Source organism: Dendrobates tinctorius, unplaced genomic scaffold, assembly GCF_039654945.1.
Source record: "Dendrobates tinctorius isolate UK_male_01 unplaced genomic scaffold, ASM3965494v1 ptg000029l, whole genome shotgun sequence".
Lineage (NCBI taxonomy): Eukaryota > Metazoa > Chordata > Amphibia > Anura > Dendrobatidae > Dendrobates > Dendrobates tinctorius.
In genome coordinates, this window is record NW_027361697.1 from 30765430 (window position 1) to 30788507 (window position 23078).

The 23078-nt window shown below is 43.0% G+C and overlaps 1 protein-coding gene across 3 annotated transcripts in view; it reads right to left on the reverse strand.

Annotated features, from left to right (window-relative positions):
* Positions 1-1145: 1145 nt before the first annotated feature.
* The window catches only part of SH3GLB1 (SH3 domain containing GRB2 like, endophilin B1), a 61539-nt gene continuing 39606 nt past the window's right edge, over positions 1146-23078 (reverse strand). The window contains exons 6-11 of one of the 3 annotated variants that reach the window (XM_073571505.1): positions 21426-21467; positions 16067-16090; positions 12382-12471; positions 10916-11016; positions 7611-7836; positions 1146-3534 (exon numbers count right to left, since the gene is read on the reverse strand). In XM_073571505.1, the coding sequence (XP_073427606.1) occupies positions 3427-3534; positions 7611-7836; positions 10916-11016; positions 12382-12471; positions 16067-16090; positions 21426-21467 (591 nt within the window). In that variant the 3' untranslated portion in view covers positions 1146-3426. Of the gene's footprint in view, positions 3535-7610; positions 7837-10915; positions 11017-12381; positions 12472-16066; positions 16091-21377; positions 21468-23078 lie in introns of all 3 variants that reach the window. The other 2 variants (XM_073571504.1, XM_073571506.1) reach the window with 2 other exon arrangements.

Below are 23078 nucleotides of genomic sequence, written 5' to 3' on the forward strand. Positions count from 1 at the left end.
TAGTAGGTCTGGAAGATCTGGTAGGATCCAAGGGTCGGTGACCGATAGCATTCACAGCCAGGAGAACCAAGTTCTTTTTGGCCAGAAAGGGGCTATTAGTATCATTCTTGTTTGGTCTTTCCTGACTTTTCTTATGACTGCTGGGATGAGAATAATTGGGGGAAAGGCATATGTCAGGCTCTGAGTCCATGGAAGCATAAAGGCGTCTAGGGCCCGAGGATTCTCCCTGGGGTCTAGAGAACAGAATGCCTCCACCTTTTTGTTTATGAAATTGGCGAACAGATCTCCGGGATTCCCCTGTAGGACACCAGTCAGGGACAGGAAACCAACTGGTGCGGAGGAGAGGTACCGCCCTTGTATCTGTAGGTTTCCTGTCCCTGAAGGGCAGATCCCCTCTCTCCATGGTGCTATCATGGGAGAGAGAGAGAGAAAAAAAAAAAAAAAGTTATTCTGGAGTCTCTCAGTTCCATATTTGCAGTTAACACCAGTGCATTTCAAACAGACAAAAGCAGAGACACGTACGTATTGTGTTTGATGCAGGTACCGTGCACCTGTCCCTTATGAATGAATTAATGCTGGGCTTTAGGCCAAGTTCAGACGAACAAATTGTAGATGTATCTGTCTGTACAGCTCCAAGCATTCAGCTGCATAGCAGAGGGGTGCAAAAGCTGCCTGCTATTTTTATGCACTAGTCTGGTCCATGAGCTTGACCAGACTTGCACATACTGCAATTTTTTTTTTCCCATACAGAACTGTGGTCCGTGTGGAGTATCAACAAATTAGCAAACTAGTGCATTGGCTAAAGTTTGTCCGTAATTGCACATATGGAACAAAAAAAAAAATAAAAAATTGTGGACATGAGAACCCATGTGCACTATGAAGTTTTTAACTTTAATGATGGCAGTTCCTCTCTTTGACATTAGGCATGAAGGGACACTGCACACCAGGTGGGACAGCTGCCCTGAAATGATGATGCACAGGTCCATGGCCTTATTCATGTATCAGAGTTTAAAAATTCAATGGCGTTTTCCTGAGTCTTCATGGTGGAGAAACTGCTGCCCCTTATTTTTTTCACTGATCCATTCACTTGAATAGATGCAATCTGTCAAGGATTGAGTTCAATATACAGAGAACAAACAAAAGTGTGAAGACAGCAAAAATTTTTTTTATTATACAGTCCAATTTATACCAGTTCCAATTGTGCTAGTTTGTCTTGTGCTTTTTTATTTAAAGCATTCTTATATTCTAACTTTACATTTATTCTAAAGACTTTTAAATATATTTATAAAACAATACAAAATAAAGTGGAGTGTAGAGTTTTTTGCCCCACATACATTCACTACATAAAAAGTACATTAACATTGGGTTAATTAGCCGGCTTCCCATGTCCAAATCCCAAACCAAACCTTCACCTTGTTCAGGAATGAAAGGAAAATAAATGAATGAAGAACAGAAAATCTGAAATCGGGACATATACATAAGGTTAAGACCATGAACCAAGCCAAAGATCTGAGCATTTTCCATTAACCGCCCACAGTATTCATCAAGAACCTTTAACATGTATTTTGTGGGACAATCCCATTAACTTACAAGATAAATAGATACAAGTCCAAGTTTCACAATTGAATGGGGGGGGGGATGTTTGTGCAAATAATTGTTTCTAAGTGTTCAACCACTTATATGGTCTGATATAACAGCTCCTGACTGGGTCGGTGGTGAGCATAAGTCACCTAGGCTAGGGTCACACAGTGTTAAAGCAGTCCGTTCAACGCATAGCGTTGACGGACTGCGTTAACGATATAGCATCGCGTTATGCTATACCGCTAGCACAGTTGCTTCATCTGCGCTAGCGGTGACGGAGCCTCGGACGCTGCAGCCCGGATCTGAGGCTCCGCCACAGAATGACAGCACATCGCTGGCGCATGCTGATTATGGCATGTGTTAGCGATGCGCCCGATAATGTGAGGGAATGGCAGCATTAATGGACTCCGTTACATCACGTTATGCCGCGGTGTAACGCAGTTCGTCTAACAGACTGCCATAACGCAGTGTGACCCCAGCCTTACAATCTGCTAGTATCAGGAAGGAAAAAAAAAAAAAAAAAAAAAAAAAAAGAAAAAAAAAAAATTGCAGGGGCTCGCAGCTGCTTCTTTTTCTCTCTCAGGAAGTACATGTCCCTGCTTGTTTTATCACAGGAGTGAGTTTCTGATGCATCTCTAGCCTTTTGAGCCAATTAAAAAAAATAAAAAAAAAATCACGTCAGTGACGTAGGAGTTCGAGTGGCTGCTGAGCCGACGTCATAGACAAGCTCGCTCCTGTAATAAAACATGCAGGGAATGTGTTACCCAAGGAAGCGGCAGCTCTAATCCCTTGTTGTTTTGTCTGTAACTTACTTATAAGTGGCTTAAGCTTCCTCCGCCTCCCAGGGAACGGAGCTGTGGTATGTGCTGGCCTGGCCCAGCTCTGCACTGTCAGATAGGCATTACAAAGCATGTAGCAAAAAGCCACAGTTATAAAGTATCTCAGCACATAATTATTTTTTTTTTTTTTTGTAATACAGCCAATTGTGGAACTTATTCCAAAATCTATTAAAAATGTACTTTGTTTATGGGACAACCCCTTTAAAAAGCAAAATGAGTGGAGGGGGTGTTTTGTAGAACAAAGGGGAGAAAAAAAAAAAAAAAAAAAGTTTTGACCTCATACTCCATGAAAGACCTACCTTCCCATTATTCAACCCAGAAGGAAAGCCCTTCTGGATTGATTGTTGTGGGAACTTCAGACTGTTTTCTTGGAGCGGTGGACCCTAGGCCTTGATCCCTATTGTGGGATTATATTAGAACACCTATGTGCTGCCTCATCTTAGAACTTCCTGAGAGAAGAGAGGGATTGTGCTCAAACCAGATGTGGTCAGGAGAGCAGTAGATATCCGTGGTCTGATGCCGGATCACCCACCAAACTGCCATTTCTCTTCAAAATTATATAAATTACAAGACAGACATTCCCAAATTACAAGACTTCTGATTAAAACAGAATAATCTACAGTTTAGTTCACCAAGGGAATGTCATTGTATAGAAGGAAACAAAGCATTTGGCACACATTTACATTTATTTTACAGACGCCAAAAAAAAAGCATAAAAAAAAGTCGCCCACTATATAAACACTTTCCAATTGATGACAGTAGAGAGTTCTGGGGACACAAGGTCCACAACTAAATGTAACAGGACCAGGGAGTGTCATCATGCAAGAGGTGGCAGTATAGTGAAGGGCAGTTTGACATGGCAGAAGTTCATAGAAGACACTGATTTTAACATGGAAGACCCTTACATCTAAAAAAAAAAATTATCAAGTTAATTGCATATAAATATATATTTTTTTTTTTATTTGCGGAAATTCGGCACTTAAGGAGAGAAGAAGAAGAAGGTCAATTAGTTAAGGAGCTCTAGGTAGGTAATTGGCACTTTGCCCTTCTGGTTGCCCCTCTCCCCCATCAGCCAATCATAATCCATTCCTGGAATGCTGTGTACAGCGATGACCTGAAATTAAGAGGAATATTAATTATTACAGGAAGAACGTGAACCAAAACCAAACTAGACTGGAGGTCACTATTACATCTGGCCCACAACCCTTGCAGCCACTAATCATTTCCACCATGGTCTAGCATTATCCTGCACTCCTGGTACTGTAACTTTACAGGACGGAGTGTGGAGATACATTGGAAAATAAGTAGGTGCAGCGAATTGCTCGGCCACACAGATGGATGAACGGAGCGCCCGTGCTTAGTTTGAACAGTCATTTTTTACTGGCAGACCTTATTTAAATGGACTTGCCCTGTATCCCGCCCAGACAATGCAAACTGAACACCTTCATGGCAATTGAAGTTTTCTAAAAGTAATGTTGGACAGAAAGGCCATGTACTGAAGCAACACCAAGAAGTACGATACATGTATCATTCTGTGAATCTTTAAGAAAAAAAAAAAAAATTACATCAATGGAGTCAAGAGTTAAATGGTCCCAATGGAGAGTGGAGGGAAGAAAAAAACAAAAAAACAAAAAAAAACACCACACATTCTCACCCCGAAGAACTTGCTAGCATGTCCATATTGTATATGTACACATTTAGTCAACTAGCAGAGTAAAACATTTATACAGTTGGATATCAGTAGTATTTTCAAGTTATTAAATTGCTTTAAACAGGAAGATAAGTTTTAAATTGACTTTTTCCCCATCTGCTGTCATTTTCCTGCTATGTGAGCTTTTCTCTTACATAGTGTACAGCTCGTTTCCATGGAGCTTGACCACGAAAGCCTGGCTGAGTGTGCGCTGTAGTTATATTAGGCTTTAGCCCCACTCCTGTAATGTCTCTGCCACCTCTCTCCCCAGCCCAGTGATTTCTATCCAGCAGTAAGCTGCTCACCTCCCGACAAGGCACACAGCACATCTCTCACTTTCCCGAACCATGTACTTGTTGAAATGCCCCTTTAGCACGATGTGTGAATAAAGTGATAATCGTCCACACTTCAAAACAATCCATTTATGGCAGAATGTCTTACAGCAGAACTTGTGCCGAGCTTTATCATTCTAATACTACAGCTCTGCTACACACCAGAATGGTCACTAAAAGGAGGAGAGCCCGCCCTGCTAGAAAGTGAGGAGATTGTAAAGAGACTGCAGAATTGGGAAGTGCTCAGAAAGCTTGAGAATAACCCAATACACTATTGGTAAAAAAACAAACAAAAAAAATACATGGCGATCTGGGTAAAAATACATCTAAAAGATTACAACCCCATGGAACTCTCCCCCCACCCCCTCTCAGTTTCTTTGCATGGATTTCCTCCAAGACTTAAATACATTGGGAGTAATTTACTAAACGCAAAAACAGGTATTGGAAGATCCATCTCCAGAAGGTACATAAAAAGAATAAAATTGCACTTTAAAATATAATTTAAGAAAAAAAAAAATAAAAAAAAAAAAAATAAATCACAAGGTGAAATAAAACAAATATTGAGAAGCCAGGGAAACACATGTCCTGTACGTTTTAAACCCCAATGGGTTCTTAAAGGGAAGGTGCCGCAATTTTATATAATTTGCAAAAAAATAGTAAGTTACAAAACATGTTGTTTCAGCAAATGTTGTACTAACCAGGATTTATGGTTTGTTTGTAATAATGTTTTCATGTAGCCACTGGGCGCTGCCATCTTGATTTGCAGATCTGTGTAGGACTCGTACAGTCTGCAAGTATGGCCGTCCCTGCACATAGGAGACTGCGGGCGGCTTCCGACCGCACATTGCAGCCTCAGTAGCAGAGAACTGGGCACGCCCCTGTGGGCTGCACCATTCACTGCTGTAGGTGTGGCTGGGGGCCATTTTACTGTAGCCCAGTGCTATCTGCTGAGCTCCACTTACCCTCTATCACAGGACCACTTGTGGCATAACGGGTCCTGTGTTGTGAGGAGAGGCTGAAGAAAAGGAGAAGGTGGTCAGCAGAGGAGAGAAGCGCTCACTGGAGCCGGAGGATGGAGAGTGGTGAGTGCGGGTGACTTTCATCTATGCTCCTCTGTCCTGCTACTCCAGGCTCGGCCCTGTGCTTCCTGCTCCAGCGTCCTCCTGCTCTGTCTCCGCCTCCTCACACACAGCCCCAGTGATCTCCAGTAATCTGACACCTTTGCTTTTATGGCTGTCTGAGGAGGACAGTGACATATACAGCCCATAGTCTTGTGTATAATTGGGGGGGGCTGGAAGTTTCACCAGTGTGGGCATATCTGTAATACTGTCTGCTGAGCCGTGTATCTAATCCTCTCCTGTGTGATACTGCCTGCTGAGCCGTGCATCTAATCCTCTCCTGTGTGATACTGCCTGCTGAGCCGTGTATCTAATCCTCTCCTGTGTGATACTGCCTGCTGAGCAGTGTATCTAACCCTATCCTGTGTGATACTGCCTGCTGAGCCGTGTATCTAATACTCTCCTGTGTGATACTGACTGCTGAGCCGTGTATCTAATCCTCTCCTGTGTGATACTGACTGCTGAGCCGTGTATCTAATCCTATCCTGTGTGATACTGTATTCTGAGCCGGGTATCTAATCCTCTCCTGTGTGTTACTGTCTGCTGAGCCGTGTATCTAATCCTCTCCTGTGTGATACTGTCTGCTGAGCTGTGTATCTAATCCTCTCCTGTGTGTTACTGTCTGCTGAGCCGTGTATCTAATCCTCTCCTGTGTGATACTGTCTGCTGAGCCGTGTATCTAATCCTCTCCTGTGTGATACTGACTGCTGAGCTGTGTATCTAATCCTATCCTGTGTGATACTGTATTCTGAGCCGGGTATCTAATCCTCTCCTGTGTGATACTTTCTGCTAAGAATAATTCTTTGATGTCATTTTTCCATGTAGCTTTAGTCATAGCATTACTTCACATCCCTAGATAACTGATGTGTGTTACAGTTTAGGGTATGTGCACACAGTCAGTAATTGGCAGTGCTTTGGACGTAGCACATGTCCGCTGCATCCAAAGCGCTGCCATCTATTGAACGTATGTGAATCCTCTGTGTTCACTGACCTGTGAATCACCACGTTCAATACAATGTACGGGTGAAATTTATCTTACAGAGACTCGCGTCTCTGCAACAAAAAAAGACATTCTGCGGTCTGTAAAGACACACCGCATGTCAGTCTCTGCGGTCGTCTCTGGACGCATAGTGGACATGGGATTTCTTGAAATCCCATCCACTATGCTGTAGCATCTGGAAGCTATGGGTTGGACACTGCGCAAGTACGCAGCATCCAACCCGCAGCGTTTACTGACCGTGTGGCACCTACCCTTCGAAAGGCTTCTATCTGGACAGCTTTCCGTGCAGTGTGGTGGATCATACACAAGTGTAACATTATGTATCACGCTGTGCTATGACTGAGAACCCATTAGGGTTCGAAACTTGTAAACCATGTATTTTCCAGTCTTTTCAAAAGCATTTAGGATTCACCACGTGAATTTATCGAAGATTAAAAGTGCAATTTTCTCTTACATAACTTCTAAAGCTGGTTCTTCCATTACCCATTTTTGTTTCTATTGTGTCTTATGGTACCCTGGGAACAGACTGACTGAATATCGCATGACCACCAAAATGTAATGGAACGCTGATCTGGTCTTTTTTTTCTTGCTTGTACATTTAATTTACTAAAGACCAGTGTGTCCCCAGTTAATCCTAAACAAAAATCCTCTTATGCTTCTTAAGAAAGGAGCCGCACCTCAGCTGAAATGTATGTCCACGTCACCACTACAAGGCACAATGCCTCCACCTAACCCCAACCATTTTATTCAGAGAAGTGCCCAAAAACAAACTTGAGAAACACTGCAAGTTTCGGCGCATGCCTTTTTTGCACAAAACCATCAAATTGTATTTACAAATCCCTCTAGTGAATTTTTGTGTTCTAATTACATTGCCCCCCCACTATACAGGTCTGGTGTCTTACTGTCTGCCCTACAAGATCCTGGAAAGGACCAGGAAATCCATGAAAAAGTCAGCGGTCTCTATTTCGATTATTGTAAGCAATGAGTTTGGGTAATGATGGATTACATAGGAGTCAGAGCGCCCCGTCTTCTCATCAAGGACATAATTACCTCATCTGCAAGAAGTGATAGCTCGGTGCTGTTTGCGGCATCATAATCGTACAGAACTCTGGCCTTTCTATTGCCGCTGGCAGCTTTCAGCTCACTGAAGCCTGATGTAACAACGGAATTGCTTGCAGCAGGTAATGGAGCGGAGGCAGAGATTGACGGGAGAGAAACACTTTGCATAGTCGTTGGGGCCGACTGATTATTGTTTGATGCAAAAGTCGTTGGAAAGCTAAGAAGAAAAAACACAGAAGTAGTAATGACTGAACTGCTGCACCAACAATATACATTTTACTGCAAGAATACATTTCCATTGTTTCACTAGTTGACACGCTTTCTGACACTCCCACAACCCCAAGACTTGCATCCAACATTCCCCTACAATATGTGAACTATTGGGAGCCTGTATTGTGCAGCAAGCCTACTTGTGGATTTCCTAAACCACAGAGATGAGCCGGAGCACAACTTGGTATATGCGCAGTTTCTAGGCGCAGTTCTTTGGCTTTGCTGTGGATAAAGGTAGTAAAAAGCAAATTCAAAACAGATCAACCTGGCCAGATATTGATATCACATCATTGAATCTTTATGTAAGTTAGGAAAGAAGTGCATTATTCTCCACCTAGCGACACCCCCATGGGCATGGCTGACGCATTTCCTGCAGCATAGAAGAAATGTCAATCCCATTAGTGGCACTAGGCAGGCAGTAACGCGGAGGATGGATGCACTTAGCTGGGGGCATGTGAAGCCTCATTTCTACAAAAGCTTAGAGGAGTTTTTTCAAGAGATGGAATATCCATCTGCAGCCAGTAAGAAATATGTGAACTTGTATTTTAATACTTAACCCAGTAATGTAATTAGTTTAGTCATACTAAAACTTCTGAAGAGAAGAAGTCACTTCTTACATGGGAAAAAAAAACAAACAAATATACAGTATATTTTTTAAAATTAAATTACTGCAGATATTAACCACTGCTACCATAGGTGGCCTTCCCTGTTCCCACACAGATTGTACAGAGAACATCCCTGTGAGGCAGCCACATGCTGATGCAGCTATGGTTGGAGCTGGGGACCACGAGTGTGCAAGTATACTCCCCGTCTGCAGTCTTCTCAGGCATCCAATGCCGATCTGTTCCTCTCCGGAGTGATGGCACCACTCTTCTGGCCTCACTTCGTTCTCCATGACTTGGAAGGGGCATCGTAAGCCTATGGAGTGTCATAACAAGGCTCTATAGGATTACACTAACTGCCGGCTCACACACCCTCCAGACTCTGAAGAGTGGTGACATCCCCCAGAAAAGAAGCGGAGATGCGCAGGATACCAGAGAAGATGGCGATCGGTGATATTAACACTACAGTACATACAAATAAGTGACTTTTATGACCGTAACAAACTTCATGGAAGTTTGTAATTAAATTTATCTCTATTCATATTACATTTCTATCAGCCCAGTATTCATTAGGCCATAAGCCATGTAGTCAGCCATATGCAGGAACGCTCAGCTCATCTGAGTTCTCTCCGAGAGGGCCCATACCAGACTTCTCCAGCAGCAGCTCATCTCCATTCATAAAAGGATTGGCTATTGGAATGCCAGCCACCCTGCCCATATGTCTGGGAGTCAGAGACCCCCCCCCCACACACATTTCTTTTTGGCTAATCCAATATTGGCAGGCTCTCCAGACTGAAGTCTTTACTGACTAAACCGGTAACACGATACACAGGCGGCGATGAATTTTGCTGTAGATTCTCAGATTGCCTTCTCATTTTCTATCAGGGGAACTCCTATCTACGTCTTACATTTACACGACTTCCCAATGACTGCATAATTGTAACTTGTAAGAAAGGGCAGTAATAATTCAGACACATCAGCAGCAGCCGTACGACTCAGCACAACAAGGTGACTTTCACAAACGGGCACAATTTCCCTTCATATATTCCGATGCCATTAGTACACTGACTGAATTATGTCAGGGTCGGCAATTGAAATAAATGGGTCAGACTTGGGAGTGGAAATGATGCTACAATCCATTTCTACAAATGCAGCACTGTCCTTGCAGCCTCAACTCTTAAAAGGGAAGATTACAAGGTCAAAAAACATGCTAATCTCTGCTAAAGTGATGACCTTTACATCGCGCCAAAGTAGACCAGACTCATTTATTTCAATGCACATACATACAATAAAAATATATAATTTTTTTTTTTTTGAAGACCTAATATAAGATTCTCTTTAAAGCTACAGATGTGGCAAACATATCGACTGCTGCACACAATGCTGCTCATTAACCTTGTATTGAAGTGTGTTATGCAGACTGGTGCGGTAAACTAATGTCTGTTCTTAGCTTGTTTCCTAAAGGTATCGCAGAGGTCAGCATATTACGTAAAAATGAAAATATAAAGACAGAAGCTAGCACATCCATAGCCCCCCCCCTTCCCATTCTCTTCAGCCGCTACTTTGATTTCTACCTCTCTTCCTGCATTTTTTCCTTTGTGTGCTATGAATCCCATTGTGCATCAGTACAGTGCTTATTTAGAAGAATATAGAAGTACCCAGTCAGGAGAATAGACTGTTTTTGACACCTATAACTGCACAGTCATCATCACTATCTGCGATAGGAGTTTGTGTTCCGCCTTGTTTAGAACTTCACTGGTACAGTCCATGCAATGTCATCATACAGAAATTTCTGGGGACGTCTTTAAGGTCTTTAAACGTGTACACATCAGTGTTGTGCATCAGTGTGCCATCCAGCTATCAGTTTTTATTATCAGTATGTCAATCTTTTTCACAGATGGATAAAGAAATAAATGGCAAAGTTTCTCCTATAGTTTGCAATGTTAAAAACGACCAGAACATGATGTCATGTGTGCGCTGTATGTGTTTTTCATGGCCCTTCAGACTTACTGGTCCTTTTCATCTGTGCTGCAAAAGACATGGACATGTCAACTGCCCTACAGATTACAATGGGTCCGTGTTGTATCAGTTTTTTTCCCCCCCACAGATACAATACGTACATGTGAGTGAGGCCTAAGAGAGGGATGGTCACCATGAGCTCACATGCCAAAACTGAAGAGATGTACATCATGAAATCCCAGAGAGAAAGAAACTAAATAAAGGTAAAAATAGCTTCCACTGCAATATTAACATTGCAAATAATTATTAATCCCATTTGACTAAGGTATCAACTACATCCATACTTAAATAAGAGGACCGTACGGAGTTTGTCCTAGTAAAAAAAAAAAATGCTGAGTTTTCGTAAATGGAAATGGTCAGTGAGCCACATATGAAGATTGTAGCACACAATCCACCAGTGTTTACCTGCCAAGCTGCTTCTGAAGATCCAGCATATACTGATAACACTGAGCAAAATAGGTCATCTGGGCCTCCACAAAATCATTCAGACAGCGCAGATGATGTGCCTGCAAGGGAATACCATAACTTTATACTCTTGAGGTGCAGTTACCTAGGCAAGAAGGCATCATATTACTACACAGGTAATACAGAGACTGGGTTTATATGTCCTGTCCTGGTTGTGCAGACATGACCTGGCAGCATCAAGACAGGCAAGTATATTTTCTAATTTTACAGCATGCTAGAGGGCTCAAGTGTGGAAAACCCATTTAAAAAGGATCACTCCAGCAGACCAGTGTACTCCAGTGACTGGCAGCTGTGGACAAATGTCTGTCCTTGTAGAAGGCAAAGTACGGTTGGAGACTAAAAGACATGGTGGGGGAATAATAGAGGGTGGGTGTGGGTTTAGTAGGGTGAAAACCAGAGTTTTTAATAAACGAATCTTCAAGCAAAAGCAGAATCTAATGATTGAGTGCCGAGCTGGCTGGGACCAGATCCGGACGGTTGACAAAAGGGACTATGTGGGATCTACTCGCTGTTGTGCTCATCTTCTCCACTAGTAGATCTAGTGGCAGGTAAGGCGAACAGGTCATTAGCATGTCTTTCATGACAAGATGGTCCTTGCGGCAGTGCTGGAGTGGACCACATTAAAACAGTTTTCTGAACCCCCAAAATTTACACACTCTAAATAAATCCCTGCAATAACCCGGAGCAGACAGGGCCACATGGTCTACTATTGCTTGTGCCGTTGTTGACTTCAAGAACTAGCTAAGCTTTATTCAGGTCTGTATCATAAACTCGCTTCTCTCAATTAGCAAAAATTATTGTGCAGTCACCCTGTTAGCGACTGCCATCTGAAGGCAAGGGAAGGGAATACAGCATTATAGAGAATGGAAAAGCCAAGGATGAGACATACCCCGTCTATGGCACCCGCACAGTACAGGTGTTGTGAATCTCATCTGACTGCGCTCTCTGGTATAGCACACTGCACAGCTATGAACAAATGTGACGATTTTATGTATTTTTCCAGACATTAAAGAGGTTGTCCACTACTTTAGCACTACTACTTTAGGATAGGTCATCAATGTCTGACCAATGCGGGTCCGACACTTCCAATCAGCTATTATGGTGTCGACTGGAAATTCTCATTTGTGGAGCTTGTAGTCTTCGGATAGTGGTTGAGGCTTGGTACTACACATCCACCACCTACTCAAATCAATAGAAGGATTAGTATCCTACGGAGGTTACCATCAGAAGATGACCAGCTCCGCAAGTGAGCATTTCCAGCCGGCGGCTGACACAACAGCCGATTTGAGGGGGTGCCGGGTGTTGGACCCTGACCAGTCAGACATTAATGACCTATCCTACGGATAGGCCAATTCTAGAGTAGTGGACAACCTCTATTCTGTACCTTAGTGGCAGGAAATACTTACATGTGTACTGCTCATGCCTTCTAGCAGCAGACGTGTAATCTCGGCTTGACGGTCAAATTCACTTTGTGTTATTCGGAGTTCCTGTTCAGCCTTGAGAAAGAAAACAGAAAAATTACCAAACGTGTGTTTTTCCAGACGTCGGACAGTCATGGTATTCATCAGCACATTGCATCATGCGCAGGTTAACCCAATGGGGTGCAATGACCCGTGTCCTGCTCCCGCAAACCATAGCCGAAGACAACAGGCACGACTTACATCTGGGGCTTCTCTAACGGAACAATAAACATAAGAGCCTCCCTGACTATCTTTTTTCCGGTTTACATATAGTTAACTAAAGTTTTATTTCCAGTGGCTTCTCCACCAGTATAAATTACAAATCTGAAGAAAAAAAAAAAAAGTAACCGCCACTGCAGAGCATTGAGTAATAGCACATTTCTCTGGTAGTTACGTAACACATTGTGATGAAAGCAGCATTTCATGTGTATCCTGCCAAATCTACTACCACCTACACCAAAACATTAAAGAGCCTGCAAACATGATTAGTGTTGTCAGCCAAGCCAGAGACAGCCATACTGTAGCTCAGTCCTGGCGGACTACATATATCATGGACTCTGTAGATCACTGAACAGATTCCACCATATACCAGTGGTCCATCCATCACATCTTCTTCACAAAGGCTGGGCGAGGAGTATTAAACTAAACCTTATGCCAGACGTGCAAATGTCGATGTTGGTATGAAAGACATTCACACTCACGGACACCACTGATCTGCAACAATAAAAACCCATCACCACTATTTTAACAGTGGTACTACAGAGGACGCACTCATGGTTTACATTATTAGTGTCTAGTATGATAAATGTCCTACATAAATTGGGATGGTTTTCCATATGTACATGGAAGGTCATTAATCCACCCGTTAGGTGTATCTAGAAATCATGAGACCAAATAACTGCAACTCTTCACAAAATTTCATTGGCGACAGCCTTCTGTAAAAGCTTATGCTTCCTTAAGTCATAATAAAGGCAAACTTCCAATAGAAAAGTACAATAAACCAGAATACCCACACTGTATTGGAGAGCGAAAACTGGTATTTCCCTTATTCTAAGAAGGGTAAGAACGCAGTGTGAAAATCACCTAGAAATTTTTTGATAACTGAATGTTATTGGCAGGTAATGGGCAACAAGGTTATTTACACCGTAAACTGCTGCAAAATCACTTTGCCAGCACACGAAAATATATCTGGAACAACAGTGGGCGATAGTTGTAGGGACTGTTCTGTTATACAGTGAAGGAAATAATGATTTGATCCCTTGCTGATTTGTAAGTTTGCCCACTGACAGTCTATAATTTTACGGGTAGGTTAATTTTAAGATTAAGAGATAGAATATCAAAAATAAAATCCACATCAATTTGTACACTGCTCAAAAAAAATAAAGGGAACACTTAGAATATAATTCCAAGTAAATTTAACTTCTGTGAAGTCAAACTGTCCACTTAGGAAGCAACACTGATTGACAATCAATTTCACATGCTGATGTGCAAATGGAATAGACAGATGATTGCCAAAATTTCCAAGACACCCTAAATAAAAGGAGTGGTTCTGCAGGTGGGGACCACAGACCATATCTCAGTACCAATGCTTTCTGGCTGATGTTTTGGTCACTTTTGAATGTTGGTTGTGTTTTCACACTCGTGGTAGCATGAGATGGACTCTACAACCCACACAAGTGGCTCAGGTAGTGCAGCTCATCCAGGATGGCACATCAATGCGAACTGTGGCAGGAAGGTTTGCTGCGTCTGTCTGCGTAGTGTCCAGAGGCTGGAGGGGCTACCAGGAGACAGGCCACAACGAACATTCAAAAGTGACCAAAACATCAGCCAGAAAGCATTGGTACTGAGATGTGGTCTGTGGTCCCCACCTGCAGAACCACTCCTTTATTGAGGGTGTCTTGGAAATTTTGGCAATCTGTTGGCTATTCCATTTGCACAACAGCATGTGAAATAGATTGTCAGTGTTGCTTCCTAAGTGGACAGTTTGATTTCAGGGAAGTTTGATTTACTTGGAGTTATATTCTGTTGTTTAAGTGTTCCCTTTATTTTTTTGAGCAGTGTATAAATTATATAAATTTGCATTTTGCAGTGAGAAATAAGTATTTGTTCCCTCTGGAAAACAAGACTTAATACTTGGTTGCAAAACCCTTGTTGGCAAGCACAGCAGTCAGACTTTTTTGTAGTTGATGAGTTTTGCGCACATCAGGAGGATTTTTGGTCCACTCTTTGTAGATAATCTCTAATCATTAAGATTTTTAGGCTGTCTCTTGGCAACTCGGAGCTTCAACTCCCTCCATAAGTTTTCTATGGGATTAAGGTCTGGAGACTGGATAGGCCACTCCATGAACTTAATGTGCTTTTTGAGCCACTCCTTTTTGCCTTGGCTGCATGTTTTGGGTCATTGTCTTGCTAGTAGACCCAGCTACGACTCATTTTTAATGTCCTGGCAGAGGGAAGGAGGTTGTCACTGAGGATTTTACGGTACATGGCTCCATCCATTCTCCCACTGATGCAGTGAAGTAGTCATGCGCCCTTAGCAGAGAAACACTCCCAAAACAATGTTTCCACCTCCATGCTCGACAGTGGGGATGGTGTTCATTGGGTCACAGGCACCATTTCTCTTCCTCCAAACACAGCGAGTTGAGTTAATGCCAAAGACCTCAATTTTTGTCTCATCTGACCATAGCACCTTCTCCCAATCTCTCACAGAATCATCCAAGTGTTCATTGGCAATCTTCACACGGGCTTGCATATGTGCCTTCTTGAGCAGGGGGACCTTGCGTACACTGCAGGATTTTAAACCTTTACAGCGTAATGTGTTATCAATGGTTTTCTTGGTGACTGTTGTCCCAGCTGCCCCAAGATCACTAACAAATCCCCCCCGTGTAGTTTTAGGCTGATCTCTCACCTTCCTCATGATCAAGGATATCCCAACGAGGTGTGATTTTGCATGGTGCCCCAAATCAATGTCGACTGACAGTCATTTTGTATTTCTTCCATTCTTACTATTTAACCAACAGTTATCTCCTTCTCACCCAGCATCTTACTTGCTGTTTTGTAGCCCATTCCAGCTTTGTACAGGTCTATGATCTTGTCCCTGAAATCCTTACAAAGCTCTTTGGTCTTGCCCATGTGGTAGAGGTTAGAGTCTGGCTGATTAAGAGAGTCTATGGACAGAAGTCTTTTTATAAAAGACAGCTGTCTTTAATGCAGGTATAGCTGATTAGGAGCATCTAGCTGGTTTGTAGGAGCCAGAACTCTTAATGGTTGGTAGGGGATCAAATACTAATTTCACACTGCAAAATGCAAATAAACTTATATAATTTATACAATGTGATTTTCAAATTTGAAAATACATTTCTCAATGTTAAAATTAACCTACCCTTAAAATTATAGACTGTTCATGTCTTGGTCAGTGGGAAAACTTACAAAATCAGCAAGGGATCAAATACTTGTTTCCCCCACTGTATGAAGAGTCCCAAGACAGACCCTTTCCCCCCTCCAGATGATAAATAGCGGTCCTACATAAAGAAAAGGGTCACTCATGGGCTAGAAGTAATCCCAAACATTCATGGCACATCTAGTACGGTGTAGGCCAATGAATTTAACAAGGAGCACAGTGTATACTCACCCTCGTCACTTCATCAGTCCACATCTGACCAGCATTGAAATATAGAAACAAAACTTAATACGTAATAAAAATGCATTCTTCTTTCCTGACTAAGATTCTAGATTTGTTATACTATAGGGAATCAAAGAATAAAAAAAAAAAAAAAATCAAAGTTGGATTAAAATGAATTCAGAATGCAGTCTAACGTATTTCAGGATGCAGCAAATTAGAAAACAATCATATCTCAAGTATAAACTCTAAGACAGAACTGCCATGTATTACTATCAATAATTTCAATATTATAAAGTTTTATCTTTGCCACAAAGCTCCAAATCCACTGGCATAAACAGCCATTTATCTTTTGCTTGAAAAGCCACCAAGAAGGAGCACAAGTGATCACTGCATAAATAAAACTGTACAAGCAATGTAGAACGAGGCATCTCTTTCTTCTATCAGCCAATTCTCCTACCCCAAAGTGATCTTATAGAGATCACTCTCTGAATTACAAAATGAAATACACACACAGAAGTACGCAGCTTGCACATGTTCCTCCCTTAGGTGTATCTTACCCGAGTCCTGGATTCACAGCTACACCGCTCAATCTGGCAGCAAGATTTCACCCTCTAAACTATTTATACCCTTCTCTTGCTTGACTGAGTCTATGACTTCAGCCAAGGAGTAGTCAAGCCGAGGAGGAGGTAGCACTGGCAGGGTATGGAGCTTGAGTGAGGTTTCAGATCTACAAATAGCTCTTAAGCTTCATTTGCATATCAAAACAAACTGATATCTCAGTAAAGGGAGAAACTAACTGGCCATATAACTATCTATTGCTGGACTGGTCTTTAAAAAAAGCTACATGTACATATACATTTGTGGGGTGGTTGGGGGTGAGTGATGTGAAATCCTACTGACAGATTGAGCAGTGCTTTTGTGAATCCAGGACTATGGTAGGATAGATATACTAGAGGAACACATACAAGCTGCAAACTTCTGTGTATGGATTTTATTCTGCAATTCAGATAGTGATCAGTACAAGAGACTGAAGGGGTGGCTAAGTGAAAAGAGACTTCTCGCTAAGTATTTGCACTACATCACTTCATTACAGAGATCTTCACATTTGTTTCTTTTGGAGCGCACCATGTGAAACTTCCATGCAGCCAACTGGGAGTTTCTTGAGCCTCCCCTCCTTCCCAGATTCTGACAATTACCAGCTGGCAACCTCTGAACAGCATCTTGAAGAAGAGTGCAAAACTACACGTCCCCAGTGAAGACTAAAGGAACGCCCAGCTGGATTGCAAAAAAGATTTCACATAATGTGCTACAGATTATTTACATTTGCTTATCTCTGTAATGGAGCAGCGAAAAAAAAAAAAAAAAAAAAAAAAAAAAAAAAAAAAGATAGCAGAATCAGGGGAGCTCAGTGATAAATTTATTATTTTTAAATACAGGTTTACTCAGTTTTTATTTTTTAAGCAAGTCAAAAGTCTTTAAAACTTTATTCCAAAAGCCAAAAGGAAGTGCATTCTAGAGACCACTTTCATACCCACGTGCGACCCTCCAAAGGATATCCAGCAGGCTAGTGAACAGCTTTATAAACTAGTCGCCGCTTGTGACAAGATACCAGAGGACCGTCAAAAAAAAAAAAAAAAGAAAAGTTCTCTTGTGTGTAAATGAGCTGTTAAGATCTATGGTCCAGACACAGATCTCATAGTAATCTGTGCAGGCACATTCTAAGTGAAAGGTGGACATTATAGGCCCCTTTACATTTAGCGATGCAGCAGCGATCCCGACCAGCGATACGACCCGGTCAGGATCGCTGGTGCATCGCTAAATGGTCGCTAGTGAGCTGCCACACAGGCAGATCTCACAGCGATGTAGCAGCGATACAGAGGACGATACTTACCTTTCAGACACGGCGATCCTGACGTCCTCCGTCCGCATGTTGCTCGTCGGCGCCAGCAGGAAGCGCCCGACGAGAAATGGAGCTGCGCGATCAGCGATGGACAGCGGGGGAGACGGTCGGAGGCAAGTATCACACATAGCGATATCGCTATAATGTCACAAAATCGGTGATGCTTTAGCGATATCGCTATGTGTAAAACCCCCTTATCAGTGTGAGACCTGTAAATCAGGAGTGCAGACTGTCAGTCATTACATGCAGGGCTGTGGAGTCGGAGCTCATTTTGGTGGAGTCGGTAGAAAATGGACAGACTCCTAAAATATATAATAAATTGGGTACAGTAGTTCAATGCAGAATGTGCTGAATTTTTTTCATAGGAATTTAGGAAAGTTATGAAATGTCCTATAAATGGCTGCTCTATTCCTGATCTAAGGCTACATTCACACACAGCGTTTTTGCTGCGTTCTTTTGAGGATACGTTTTTCAGCTGCAAAAGCAGATCAGCTTTTTTTTAAAAAAAAAAAAAAAATGCATCACCTAAAAGGTTTTTGAGCTAATAGATAAGGTTTTCAATAGCAAAAGCAGATTAGAGAAACGCCGCACAAACTGACATGCTCATTCAGCCCAAAAACGGATCCTCACAAAACAAAGTGTCTGAATGTCATATCTTGAAATCCACTGACTTTGCTGGGATGCCCAAAGTCCCTGCATTTTACTGCAAAAAACGGATTCGCAAAAACGTGTGAATCATGGCCGTAGCCAGCGAGGGGCAGCTGCCCCACCTAGAAGAAGGGGCACGCACCAATCAAAACTCACTTGTATGCTGCAGTGCTCCCGTCCTGCACCGGACTGCAGGGGGGCAATTTCCCCTCCTCTGTCCTGTCTTCTGCCGTCTTCACCAGAGAGAGAGGAGGGGGAGGGGTGGCCTGCCCTGCACAGGATCCGATTTCTGGGCCCCAAGCTGGAGAAAGTTGTGCACACGCTGCAGCTGGCAATAACAGATAGTCTGCAAGAGGGACATGCTGGAAATCTGATTGGAAAAGTGAGGAAATTGGTTATTGCCACCAGAACCCCTAAAATTGATTCCATCTTGAAGAGACGTGCTGGGAAAGGGCAATTGTTGATCAAGCCACTCGGAGGGACAGCACTTATTTGATGATTGAGCGATTGCTTGAACTAAAGGGGGTTTTACACATAGCGATATCGCTAGCAATATCGCTAAAGCATCACCGATTTTGTGACGCAGCAGCAACATTGCTAGCGATATCGCCATGTGTGATACTTACCTCCGACCGACTCCCCCGCTGTCTGTCGCTGATCACGCAAGATCGTGCAGCTCCATTTCTCGTCGGGCGCTTCCTGCTGGCGCTGACGCGTGGACGCGGGCGGGAGGACGTCAGGATGGCTGCGTCTGAAACGTAAGTAACGACTGCTGCTGCGTCGCGGTGAGATCTGCCTGTATGGCAGCTCACTAGCGACCATTTAGCCATGCACCAGCGATCCTGACCGGGTCATATCGTGGTCAGGATCGCTGGTGCATCGCTAAATGTAAAGGGGCCTTAAAACCGTTTCTTATAGATATGGCAAACCCTCAGGTAACCCTAAATGAAGGTCAATGGACACAGGTGGCTGAATTGAAGGAATTGATTAATCACCAATTTACAGTGACTAAAAAATTACAAGCTGAGGATTTAACTCCTGGCATTTTCATAAGGGAGTGGAAGAACTTGCTATTTTGCCTGTCCCAAAGAGGAGGTTTAATTGCAGATGGCATTTCTGCTTCAATGAAACGGAGAGAGAGACAGCTAATGGAAAATAAAAATTTTCTGGCAGCTGGTTATGTGGACCCGAGTCATCATATACTGCTTGATAATCAACAGCTTACTAAGGAAAAGAAGCTCTGACTGAGGTAGCAGTTGGGATGAGTGGCCTACAGGAGAACTGCCAGGCAAAAGAGGACTTGGGTCCTGACCGTGCAACTGCTGCCATATCTTCATCGAGGACCAGCTAGGACGCTGGACCAGGGCTACAGGAATGGATTAGCTCATCTCTAATACACATCAGGAAAGGAGGTAAAAAAATAAATAGGGGCTTGATTGCTTCATTCTCAACGTATACCAACTGTACGAATTAAAAAAAAAAAAAAAAAAAAAATAATATACACATTATACCGGTATATATTTTTGTGCCTACAGCTCCTATCCAGACCTATGGGTTTCCATGTTAACAGACTACAATGAAGCCCTTTTCAGTCTGATCCTGCAGTCAGGTTTCACTCCACTCCCGCAGCTATATGGAGTTAATCACTTGGCGCAAGATGTATATTCTTTCTTGCCATTTAGGTCATGAACCGGGATCGCAGCAAACCCTAAACGGCACAATTTTTACCAACACAACAAACTTTACAGCATTTTGGTAGAGGAAAGCACAGATGATCCATGGCTGATCCAGGAGGCGAGACGCTCATAGAACAGTACTTTTCTCGGTCATCGGGTCCCCCGTGCAGGGCAGCGTGACGTCGTCCTATAGATGCATGGAGGGGTGCTGCAGTTTGGCCGCTTGCAGTAGTCATTTTATAGGGCAGTGAGAAGAGAGAGATACACACATTGTGAACAGCTTAGCACACCACAGCGCGAGTCTCCAGCAGATGGGACACTACAACTCCCAGAATTTTGTGAGCTATAGAGTCCTAAAAGCTGAATGATTAAGTGAGAGGGACAAACTGTCCAGCAGACATGAGGGTTGATCTATGGAACAGACGGGGAGCCCACAGAATACACACTGACTGTACAGCAAGGCTAGGCTATAATCTAGAAGAAATGGATTATCTGTAGGACCATGGATAAATGTGGCTTCTTTTGCAGTGCAGAGACGATGGGGGGTGTTCGCTGCATAGAACAGCCTATTGGGTTGCAAAAAAAAAAAAATATTTGGTACTTCATTTATACAAGTCAAATGGCTTGGGTGACTTGTTTAGTAAGGGGGTCATTAACTACTGTAGTATTGATAACCTTTACTAGGGTCCTCAATATCAGATCAGTGGGGGTCAGACACCGGCATTGCTGTTCCCAACTCCCGGATGTAGAGAAGTGTAATGAGAGCCAGAACAGCACCGGTCCAAATAAGATAATGACCACTGCCCTGAAAAGCAGCTCAGCTCCTAATAAAGTGACTGGAGCTATGGTGTCAACTGCCACAGAAGCCAAAAAACAGCGGATGGGTGGGGTCCCGCATGTCACACCTCCGCCGATCTAATATCGGTAACCAATACTTAAGGATAGTAATGCACAACCCCTATAATCCACTACATAGAGATTTTACTGAGTAATTTGAACAGTTTCATTTTCCAGGAGACAAGACCTGGCTGACTGCAATACAATGCAAGAGAAGGCACAATACATGGAATGAAGTGGTGACGGGAGGCCAACAAACCTGTAGCCACTTTACATGCAACACGCCGAGCATGTAAGACAAATTTACCATAAAGCTGGCATCCCGCTCAGGCTCAGAAGTGTGTAATTGCTTAAGGGCACACATACAGGAAAAAAAAAAAAGAAAGAAATAGACAGTAAGGCAAAGATCTGTTCATTGCATGAGAAGCAGAGAAAGTCATTACAGGCAGCACATGGGGAGAGCAGCGCTCATTCCCTGACATACATTGCAATACTGCAGATATCAATGCAGGACAATGAAAAGTAATCAGAAGTTATTCAATTTTGCACAATAAATTCTGGAGAAAACTGCTAGTCCTGAATCCACAGGTTCAAAACATTAGGGGGCCCTCATATGCACAAATTCCATCCTATAGGACTTTTGGTGCTGTGGGAGGGTTCCTATTGTAGTGCATCGGGCTTTTTCCAAGGACACAGAGAATGCTTCTGACTATCCACCATAAATGTCATGCTTCATCGGATGCATGTGACAGTAAGGATTCCAGGGTAGAACTGCTCTATAATAAAGTAAGGAGTCTTGCTGCCATTCTGGTTCTGATGGACGGTGAGCAGTATGATACATAAAGGTTTTAGGCTGTACTGTCGTGCGACTAAAGTACTGTAACCCCAGGCCTTCATTGCTGACATAACAGGGGGTTTCCAGTATCTCCCACCTCTGCGGCCGGAGGGAATGGGTGCTGCTGCTGTACACAAGTCCATACCAGTCAGGTGTACACAAAACCTTTAGGGGACATTTAGACTGCAGAGCAGATAAGAATCAGCATAGGTCGCAGAACCTACCCTGAAAGCCTGTGATCGCTCACATTGCCATTCCCCAAACGTGCGCTTTTCACTTGCCATATACACTATGCACAATCAGAAAAAGGGCTGGTATAAGAGGTGGGGGCAAATAAATACCCTCCCTGCCCTAAGGAGAGACCCAAAATGAAAATGTATTACTTTTCACAAATCATTGAATATTTACTGCTATGTGATGAAAACGTGGCCCTGGTTATGTGCTGATAGCACAAGTACACAGCACATTACTGTATAACTCTGACAAATGCCAATACCAGACATGGGCCTATTAGCACATTGCAGTAGCCACATACTGCAGACCCATTGTGCAAGTGGCGGCCAATGAATACATGGTTTTAAAAGTTAAAACTGATGTATCAGCATCTAAAAATATTTTGTCTATTGGCCCCTCCATGATGGCGAGGTTTCAGTCCTATGTGGCTGCTGCACCGTAGACACTTAGTCTAAGGCCTCTTTCACACGTCAGCGTGACCTGTACGTGTGGTCACAGTATTCACAAGTACCGAAGACACTTACACACGTAGACAGTCAAGTGAATGGGTCTGTGCACGTCAGTGTTTCTATGCACCATGTGTCCGTTTTTAACAGCAGCACAGGCCACAAAACGTCCCACACAAATGCATACAGATGACATCTGTGTGTGATCAGTGTGACACGTACCGCCACCTGGGAGGCAGCAGTACAGCACTCATCATTCTCCCCTGAATGTGCTGTGATTAGTGCAAGCAGGGAAGAATGTTGAGAGATCTATTTAACTGATCACAGTGAGACCAGGCGCTGGATAATGGAAGTATTCATCAGCCGCTGTCTGCGCTATAAACAAACCAGTGTGGGTTCCCTTGTATTTCTCAACCAGCCAGGCAACACTGACAGCTGCAATCCT